A 10,274-nucleotide genomic window follows, 5' to 3' on the forward strand; every position below is an offset into this window, starting at 1 on the left:
ACCCACTTGTCCCAACAGGTCTTCAGCATGGTGGCCAATCTCAATGAAATTCAGTGTACAAACTGGACTTGGACTATAACACAAGCAGGTCAGTGAGATGGAGAACCTCAAACTGCCCCCAGGATCATTCCTCACATTTTGCTTCAGATCTGAACCCAAGGATGGGCAACTAAAGCCAGACACAGGCTGTCTACCAGCATGGGGAAATGAATTATATCTTTTGTCAAGAGATCCTGCCAGCCTCTTCACAAGCAGTACTCCCTCGCTCTGCAGAGTTGATCTGGTTAGTCAAGGATTTGGGGCATTACATGCTTCCTGCTATTGTCAGCAGATTTAAGACAGCAAGAAGACACCTTCACTGCTGACTTGAGAAGTTTATATGACAGCAGTGCTGGTTGCAGGAGCCTCAGTCCAACTCTGGACCTAGTGATGTGGCCCCTATCCAAGACCATGATCACTTGCCACCTACTTCTGCAGCATCCATAGAGGAGGATCTCCTGGTGTTGGATCCTGAGAAGTACAGATGCCTGCAAAAAAATTTTCTGGAATTTCAAGAAAAATCTGCACTGATACTTTGGCTTTTCTACTTTCTATAAAATTAAGTTCTACTCTGCATTGAAATCTGCTGTTTCCCAAGAGACCGCGTTCACATATCACCCCATCTGTCCTACTGCCTTTGCTTTGGCAATGTAGCAGCTTTTCTAGCCATGACTACATGCCAAGGACACGTACTTATAGGACAAGGGGGAATAGCTTCTCACTGAAAGAGGGCAGGTTTAGATTAGATATTAGGAAGAAGTTCTTCATTGTGAGGATGGTGAGGCACTGGAACAGGTTGTCCGGAGAGGTCATAGATGCCCTATCCTTGGAAGTGTTTAAGGCCATGTTGGATGGGGCTTTAAGCAACCTGGTCTAGTTGAAGGTGTCCCTGCCCATGACAGGGGGGTTGTAATGAGATTGTCTTAAGGTCCCTTTCAACCAAAGCCATTCTAAGGTTCTATTAAAAACTTCATGAAAGGAAGTTGTTTGACCCTGAGGTTAGAGCATGGTGCTAATAACATACAAGGTCATGTATTCAATCCCTGCATGTGCCATTAACTTAAGAGTTGGACTCGATGATCCTTGTGGGACCCTTCCAACTCAGAATATGCTGTGATTCTGTGATATAGTTGGAAGCCAAGTGCCCATCATCAAAGGGGGTTTTGAGGTTCAGGCAAGACACATGGAAAAGAGACCAAAAGATTTAAGTGGATCTGCTCTGCTCTCACCCCACACACAGCAGTCAAAGATACCTCCTCAGATGCAGGCAGGTCAGATGTCCTCATGATATAAAGCATGTTCTGCCTTTAAATGTTTTGGTACTTGTTGCCTTCTGATACAAGGCAGGCGGCCTGGTTTCAGGAAACAGCACGGCGATCCCCTTCCCCGGGGTCGCTCGGGCCTAAGAAACACGCGGACACCAATATGGTGGAGGATCAAAGGCCTTTATTCTCTCTTCCCGTGGGGTTTTAGAGTCTAGGGGGCTTCTACGTCAGGTGAGGGTCTGTCCTTACCATCTATGGTTAGTAGGGGATGGAAAGTTACCTGGGCAAGTGGAAAGTTACCGGAATCCGGTTTAGGGGGCTACATTCCTATGTTAATTTTCTTATCTAAGGGGACAGGGGCCCTGTCTTCCCGTAACATCACGAGATCTTCCGAACGCCAGGCCCTATCTGCTACATCTCCCTCCCCTTTTTCACAAATGAATGAGGTAGTCATACACTGAAATGAGGTATAAGGTTGTAGTTCGATAAGGAAAAGGAGGTTTGGTACATCTGAGTAAGTTTTCGCCAGTCAAGGTTAGGACTTGTGGCTGGCAGTGTTCCCTGGTTGGATTCGCCGCCCAATGAACAGGATGTTGGCCCGTTCCAGGCGGGCCTGAACGAATGAGACCAGCTTGTTCAGCAGGCAAGGTCCGAAGGTAACCGCTAGAAGCAGCAATGCCAGTGGACCTATTAGGGTAGAAATCAGAGTGGTTAGCCATGGTGATTGATTGAACCAGGACTCGAACCAGCCCTGTTGGGCTTCCCTGTCCTTCTGCCTCTGAGCCAGTCTGTTTCGGAGCTCTGCCATGGAGTCTCTCACGACTCCTGTGTGGTCTGCATAGAAACAGCACTCCTCTCTCAAGGCGGCACACAGGCCCCCTTGCTGCATGAACAGGAGATCCAGACCTCGCCTGTTCTGCAAGACCACTTCCGAGAGAGAGGAGACTGACTTCTCCAGGAAGGAGATGGATTTCTCGATCCTTTGCAGATCCTCATCGATGGTCATTTGCAGCTGGGACAGTCCTTGGTGCTGTGTCACTAGGGCTGAGACACCCGTTGCCGTTCCTGCCGCTCCTAGCCCGAGCAGCATTGCAATAGTTACACCTGTTAGTATTTCTCTTTTGTGGAGCCGGCTGGGTTCCTCAAAAAGGTGGTACACTTCTTCGTCTGAGTGGTACAGGACCCTAGGAACAATCAGAACTTGGACACAAAAGTCGTTAGAGTCATCAAATTTGGCAAGAGACACACAGGGACTCACTCCAGATCGCTGGCAAACCCACATCCCAGGTGCGGATGGGACTACCCACTTATTGTTTTTCCTGTTAGGCTTGACAACTTTGGTGCAGACGTTGCCTTTCCGCCTAGCTAGGGTTTCATTGCCAAAGCATCTGCCCTGGCCTGTGACCTGACTCAGGGTGATTTCTTTCCAAGGGGTTTCCCATCTGCACTGGTGAGGGGCATCGGCTGTGGAGTAACTGAAGGGAGTGTTTAAAGCAATTTCTTCATAAAAGGGAGGTTTGACATCGTAGCAAAGCCAGCAGGATTCGGTTAGGTTAGGGTTGGATTCATTCAGGGATATAAAGGTAGCTTCTAACATACGAAGGATTGGGTCCGAGTCCGATCTGCCATGCACAGTCTGTCTGAAAGACTTCCGCATGCCCGGTTGGGACTTTGCTAACTCTAGTGGGTAGGGTTTTAGGGTAGGTTGCGTTTTTCCCTTTCGGCACGCTTTTAATCACTTTGTTTGGTCCGACCGCTCTGCCATTGCACCGTAAGCGGGGATGCAAAATTGACTGCTCCCTGTGAGGGCACAGGGCACGAGAGTCTCCTGCCCCCCTGGGGGTCGCCGTGGCTGGGCCGCTGCATCGGGGTGTCTTCCCGCAGCTCCTACAGATCTCTCTCGGGCGTGATCGGAGCAAGGATGCTGCCGGGGAAAGCTGTGCCGGCTGGGGACAGCTCGCTGAGTTGCTGCCTTTCTCCAGAAGCCTGGGCTAACGTGGTCGTCCCGCCACCCCTGTTTAAATAGAATCCGCCCTGCCCCATCAAAAAGCATGCGGCTTATTTGCGTAATATCAAAAGTGAACAGATCATTATTGTTAGAAAGGTCGTTCACAAACGTGGGTACTACAGCTGAATTGACTCCTCTTTCTGAAATCGCTTTGGCTTCCCTTAGGTTAACTGGGGTATATGCCCCCCGTTGGTTTCCCTGCGCTCCGGCAACCCCCACCGGGAAAGCGTTCATGGGGGCTGCCGGCGCTCGGTCCCTACAAGCTGTCTTTGTTTTTCCCCAATCGGTGAGTTTGTGTTGCGACCGTTTCTCGATATTGTTTAAAGGTTTATTCGGTTTTGCTCGAAACCGTATTAATTCTGCTCTCTCGGTTTCCGAATCCCAGCCGGGCTCGGTCCGACCCCGCTCCTCCCTTCGGGGGTGGTGCCGTTCCTTCTCCCTGCGCTCCCCCCGCCTCCTGGTGGGGGAGGTCCTTGCCCTATAAGGACCTAATTTGAATAGAGCGCTCTGATTGGTCTCACGCTCCACCGCGGGGGCCGCCCCTTCTCCCTCCTCTCCCGCACATGCGTTCTGGGGCCCGCTGACTGCATTTCCGCCCCCCGTCTCCTTACTTCCGCCCTCACCATGTGTTTCGGCGCCATCTTCAAACCCATACGGCGGCGGGGTTTCGGCGCCGCTCCCGGCGGGGTCGGCCGCGTTCCGCGCCTCCTCTGCCTGTCCCCGGCAGAAGAGCTGCGCGTGCCGCTCTGCCTCCCGCGCTGGGCTGGTGGCCGGCGGGGAAGGGACGGATAGAGAAACCGCGGATTTTTCGGAAGGTTCCGCGGGGGGGCTGGGACCCGGCGGGCTCCGCGAGAGGGTCGGGGGGTCCCATGGGGGCTCCGGGGGGTCCCCTGGGGGGTCCCCTGGGGGGTCTGGGCTCGGGCTCGGGAAGGGGTGGAACGCTCCCGGGCCGGCATATTCCCGCATTCAATCCGATCGCTCTCAGACACTGTGTGCGTCGCGGCCCCCGCCCCCCGCTTTACTGCAAGAAATAAACGTATATGCGCGAGTTTCCACGTCTCTTGTTCTTCTAATGCCTTGCGTAGGGCCTCTTCTCCTTTCTCCCACGCTTTGAGGCTTTTACCACTGCCTGAGGACTTAGTATCCTCTGCTAAGGCGGCAGTGAGCTTCTCCCGCACTTCCGAATATAATATATTTACCGGACGTTCGATCGTCCCGAGCTCTAGGAGCCTTGCAATAGCAAGATTAGAATTCCTGAGCTCACACTTAATTTTACATTCTATCCTAAACTGTGCATGCATATCTGATACGACCTTTGCATAGGATTCCATGTTCCTTGCCGGTCCGGGGACGTCTCCCCCGCTGTAGTCGGACCTGCCGCTGCAGCCGCTGTCTCCCGTCCAGGCGAATTCCCGTTCCCCGGGCGCTGATCGGCTTCCCGGGTTTTCGGCACCAGAATGTTGCCTTCTGATACAAGGCAGGCGGCCTGGTTTCAGGAAACGGCACGGCGATCCCCTTCCCCGGGGTCGCTCGGGCCTAAGAAACACGCGGACACCAATATGGTGGAGGATCAAAGGCCTTTATTCTCTCTTCCCGTGGGGTTTTATAGTCTCGGGGGCTTCTACGTCAGGTGAGAGTCTGTCCTTACCATCTATGGTTAGTAGGGGATGGAAAGTTACCTGGGCAAGTGGAAAGTTACCGGAATCCGGTTTAGGGGGCTACATTCCTATGTTAATTTTCTTATCTAAGGGGACAGGGGCCCTGTCTTCCCGTAACATCACGAGATCTTCCGAACGCCAGGCCCTATCTGCTACAGTACTAGCACAGCATTGCACTTCTTTGAGTCACTGAGATATTTGTGATAGTTTCTTGTGATACATTTGATTTTGTGTGAATTTCTTATGCTTTCCTTATCAGTAAGGCTTGGGCTTCAGTTCAGACAACCTTTGGCAGAACGTGCCAGATTCAGTAACAGTGGTACACAATACCTGCAAAGCCCTCTACATCTCCACACTACCAAACAGCATGGGACACTCAACAACTTATAATCACAGAATAGTTAGGGTTGGAAGGGACCTTAAAGATCATCTAGTTCCAACCCCCTGCCATGATCAAGGACACCTTCCAGTAGACCAGGTTGCTCAGAGCCCCATCTAACCTGGCTTTGAACACTGCTAGGTATGGGGCAGCCACAGCTTCTCTGGGCAACCTATGCCAATGCCTTATCACCCTCCCAGGAAAGAGTGGATTCAGAATACGTAATCTAAACTTGCTCTCTGTCAGTTTGAAGCCATTCTCCCTTGTCCTGTCACTACATATCCTAATAAAAAGTTTTATGCTGTTAAGTTGATAGCCCACCACCTCTGCCTGCCATAGGCGTACTGCTGTTTCTACTGGCTTAATGGGAAGGCAAGCCATCTCCTCCACCACCAGCTCCTCAGGGAGGAGAGAAGGATGCTACAAGCAGGATTTAGGATAAACCAGATGTGATACACACACCCTCCTTCACTGCTCAGTAGATAGTCAACATGACCATCAACTGGAGAAACCTCTGATGTCCCTCATCATGCACCAAGTCCCTGCTGCACCTGGTGGGACATGGACACACATGTAAATAAGCAGTAAAATAAAGGCAGTCCTATTTACTGCCAACAACACAAGCTTTCGTTTGGTGATGATAGGTGAAAGCTAGCCACCACGGGGAAAGTGATGGACTTGGCCAGGAAGGAGGATTTTTAGCTCTCCCTCTCCCATCACCTGGAGAAATGTGACAAACCCACAGAGTTGCTGGTTTTTGTTCATGCCCTTTACATAAGGGGAGCCTGTGATGGTGGTCACATAGGGTTTTGAGGGTGAGAGAGAGACGAGAATGTTGACCTCATGTTCAGAAGGCTTGATTTATTATTTTATGATATATATATACTACATTATAACTATACTAAAAGGAATAGAAGGAAAAGTTCTCAGAAGGCTAGCTAAGCTAAGAATAGAGAAGAATGAATAACAAAGATATGCGTCTCAACAGAGAGCGAGAGCCAGCTCTGCCGTGAGTGGTCAGTAAATCCAAACATCCACAGGAGACCAATCACGGATCCACCTGTTGCATTCCACAGTAGCAGATAACCATTGTTTACATTTGTTGCTCAAACTTCTCAGCTTCAGCAGGAAAAATCCTAAAGAAAGGATTTTAATGAAAAGATGTCTGTGACGTCACCTTTTTAAATTTAGATTAATTAAAAAGAAAAGTGATTGTAATTTTCTCTGCTGAGCACATGCAGAGGGAAGAGCAAACACCTGAAAGGTTATCTGTTGCCAATCAAACTTGGGTCACGTGCTCCTGTGGAATGAACAGGGAATTTCTTCACCTGTAGAACATACAATTCTATAAAATCACTAAAACAATCTCGCAATATAAGAAAATGCAAAAACAATGCAAAGAAAGTCCAAGTCCAAACAGATGAGTTTCAGGAAAAGTCCATGGACTGAAGATGTTCCTCTTTTCCATCTCTCAAAGTCCTTTTTGGTCCTGAAACAGGCTTGCTGCAGAAAAGTCCATCAATAGTTATCAAAAGTCCATTGACAGTCACAAAAAAATTTCAAAAATTTTGAGACAACTTCTACAATGTCCTGGCCACAGCCCTTTATTGAACAACCTTGGCTGAAACTAATTTTTGGCCCTTCAATGCTTCTGAGCTGCTGCCAGCTATTTCAACTCTTTTTATTTAATTTAATTTTTTTTTTTTTTTTGTCGGAAAGACCAGCAGCGGAGCAGCCAAAGAGAGGCCCTGGGGGGCCCTGGCAAATCAGAACGGTGGCCCAGGACCAGAAGGGGGAAGCAAAACCCCCAAACCCAGCAGGAGACCGGGAGGTGGCCCTGGCCCAGGGACCCGAGCCCAACAGCCCAGGCCCAATCCCCAAGGCAGGCTCTGCCTTGCCACAGGCCTGCACCCTGCTGCCAGTACAATGGCAGAACGGGTGGTCAAATGCTTCTTTTTCCCAAAATCACCGAGGCATGCCAGCAGTGAGGGAATAGAAGCCATCCCCAGATATCCCATCTCGGGTCTGGGGATGTTTTTTCCCCACAGCAAGCAAGCCATGATCACTTCCCGCTGTGCCCTCTGCTTCTGAAATGCAAATGCAGAAGATGTTGCTCCCATCTGCCTCCCGGCACCACGCCAACCTTCTCCGGCCTGGGAACCGGGGGCAGAACTTTCGGGACCCACCTGCTCCTCTCCGCTGGGATGCGCGATGGGCGGCAGAGAGATTCGCACCCTCCAAGGGGACGCAACTGACCAAACACCCCCCAACCCGCCGAGAATGCTGATTTTGAATGCAGACAGACGGGCTGCACCCACGGCCAGCTGGTGAGCCACGCCTCCTCCCCGGAAGGAGAGGCCAGCCGCCGGGGCTGCTGCTGCAAGGGCAAACGGCTCGGGACGGTCCGAGCTTGAACCTGCCGCCGGTTCCAGGGCAGCCTCTGACGCAGACACGGAGGACAAAGTCCCCGACAGTGGCAGAACTGCCGCGGCGGCCGGTGGGCGGGGCGGGGGTGCGCAGGAACACGCCACTGTCGTGTCGCTTGGCTCCAGGAGCGGCAGCGCAGGCGCGCGCTCTGCCTCTGCGGGAGGCGCTGGCGGGCACGGCACGGGGTTGCCAGCGTCTTCTGCCCCTGGCTCTGGGGTCTGCTGCGGAGGCGCAGTCGCAGTCTCCGGCGGGGCCGACACGGGCAGTGGCGGAACAGCCTAGCAACATCAGCGCAGCCGCGGGACGCGGCAGAAACGACGCCGGATCGCCGTTGCCCAGCAACACAGGCGCAGGCGCAGGAAGCGGTGTTTCTGAGCTCGCAGACCCAGGCGTGGAAGCCGGCGGAGCTGCGGGCAGGGCCGCCCGGGGAGGCGGCTGCGGGACGGGTCCGGGAGGTCGCCCCACCGGCCCGGCAGGGGGGGGCCTCGGAGACCGGCGCCCCCCCCATCTCTGAGCGGGGCCCAAGAGGCCGGCCGTGGCGGGGCCTGCAGGCCTGCCAGGGGCAGCGCAGCCCACTCATCACCCCCCACAGAGAGACAAGGGGGGGGGAAAGACGGCTCCATCTGAGCATGCTCTGAAAATGCAGTAAAAAAACCTTCAGCTTCAGGTGAAACTTCGCCCCCCCGGTGCGATTCAGGGGGGCTGGGAAGCAGCAGATTGTCCCCCTCCAAAGGGTCTTCTCCTGCGAGAGTCGGGGGAAATGGGGCGAGCCCGTTGCAGTTAGCAACCCAGGGAAAAACAGCTGCTCTCCGTTCCAAGACCGGAAAGAGTGCTTTAAATGTTAGGTAAATTCGGAGGTGTCCGAATCCACGGTCCAAAAGGACTTGGAAAATGGATTCCATGCACTCCCATACAAACACATTCAGGGCATACAGCACATTCGTAAAAAACCCAAAAAGCTTTGCCCATCGGAAAAACTCATAGAAATGTCTGACAGGAAAATTCCAAGAATTCCATCCTCTTCACCCCATTTTTCCCAGAGGGCAATAAGTTTCTCCTCTGAAGGGGAGAAAGGAACCTCGGCCCTGGTGGGAAGGCCCCACCACCTTTGCAGCCATAATCTGCGAAGGCCAGGATCATCAGGAAGGGAAAAGCCAACAGTACCTTGTGTCAGAGTCCAGCATGCTCTGGCCAGCTGCATGGTGCTGCTAGGCTCTCCGAACATCTTCCTGGAGGCTTTTCAGAAGGTTCTCTTTGTGGTCAGCTTTGCTGTGAACTCTGTCCAAATCAGGATCTTCAGTTCTTCAGCTCCTGGCTAGAATCCACTTCTGTGGTCACTTGTGAAGCAACCATCAATGCCACACATTCAGGGTTTACCCAGTGCAGCAAATGCTCCTCTGGGGGTCTCACCAAGTGATGATTGTCCTCCTCAGTCAAGGGGTCACCAATTGTGATGGTGGTCACAAGGGTTTTGAGGGTGAGAGAGAGACGAGAATGTTGATTCCATGATCAGAAGTCTTGATTTATTATTTTATTATATATATACTACATTATAACTATACTAAAAGGAAATAGAAAGAAAGGTTCTCAGAAGGCTAGCTAAGCTAAGAATAGAAAAGAATGAATAACAAAGATCTGTGTCTCGGCAGAGAGTGAGAGCAGCTCCGCTGTGAGTGGTCAATAAATCCAGACATCCACAAGAGACCAATCATGGATCCACCTGTTGAATTCCACAGCAGCTGATAACCATTGTTTACATTTGTTGCTGAAACTTCTCAGCTTCAGCAGGAAAAATCCTAATGAAAAGATGTCTGTGACAGGAGCCTGGGATAGAGCTGTCATGTACCAAGAGCTCTGCTGGCTGTCTAAACATGTACCATTCCAGAAGTCTTTTACTTAATGAATTGGTCTCCAAATTATATCAAAGAGCTTCCTAATTGCAACAGCCTCACAAGGGGAATGCAAATAAAGTATTATATAAAATCTTCCCATTGGGTCTTTTTGGGAAAAAAAAATTCAAACATAAAAAGATTCTAAATAATTCCATTATGTAAACTTTCCTCCTTTATAGAGGTAATGTGCTGCTCAGATATATCTTGCGTACCTCAATGGAGTAGTCTTCACCCCAGAGTCTCACACGGTGCTAGCACACCTGGTGAGTATCACTCAAACACAGCAGAGCTTAGCAGAGCACAGCCAAGCCATGCCCTGCCATGCAGCAAACAAATGTTCACAGGAGGAAACAAGAATTATAGATGAGCTGAATGTAGTTGTGAGGCCGGGATTTTCTCAGCATGCCAGGAGTTCACAAAATGCATCTCATGAGATCCCCCATCAGCAGACCATCCTCTTGCAGTGACCTGCCCAGAGAACTGGAAAGACCAGATTAAAAGGCTTCTAGAAGGAATTTTCTCCATTTGTAAGCCACTACTTTGTATGGGATGCACAAGTGCCGATCTCCCACAGCTGCTAATAGCAGATGTTTCACCAAACAGTGA

General features: G+C 51.3%; 1 protein-coding gene across 2 annotated transcripts; it reads right to left on the reverse strand.

Annotated features, from left to right (window-relative positions):
- Positions 1–1,323: 1,323 nt before the first annotated feature.
- On the reverse strand, positions 1,324–9,928 carry LOC141726871 (uncharacterized). Of its 2 annotated transcripts, none has more exons than XM_074531974.1 (2): positions 7,536–9,928; positions 1,324–6,852 (listed from the first exon to the last, which is right to left on the reverse strand). In XM_074531974.1, the coding sequence occupies exon 2, from the start codon at positions 4,276–4,278 to the stop codon at positions 3,040–3,042; it is 1,239 nt and encodes a 412-aa protein (XP_074388075.1). In that variant the 5' UTR covers positions 4,279–6,852; positions 7,536–9,928; the 3' UTR covers positions 1,324–3,039. The 2 variants fall into 2 exon arrangements, with proteins under 2 accessions (XP_074388075.1, XP_074388076.1); XM_074531975.1 differs by having other exon boundaries at positions 1,468–6,852.
- Between the last annotated feature and the right edge of the window lie 346 nt (positions 9,929–10,274).

The sequence above is a fragment of the Zonotrichia albicollis genome, chromosome W (assembly GCF_047830755.1).
Source record: "Zonotrichia albicollis isolate bZonAlb1 chromosome W, bZonAlb1.hap1, whole genome shotgun sequence".
Lineage (NCBI taxonomy): Eukaryota > Metazoa > Chordata > Aves > Passeriformes > Passerellidae > Zonotrichia > Zonotrichia albicollis.

Excerpts from the sequence above, each read along its gene's own strand:
- LOC141726871 (XM_074531974.1), bottom strand. The coding sequence starts at position 4,278 with ATGCGGGAATATGCCGGCCCGGGAGCGTTCCACCCCTTCCCGAGCCCG.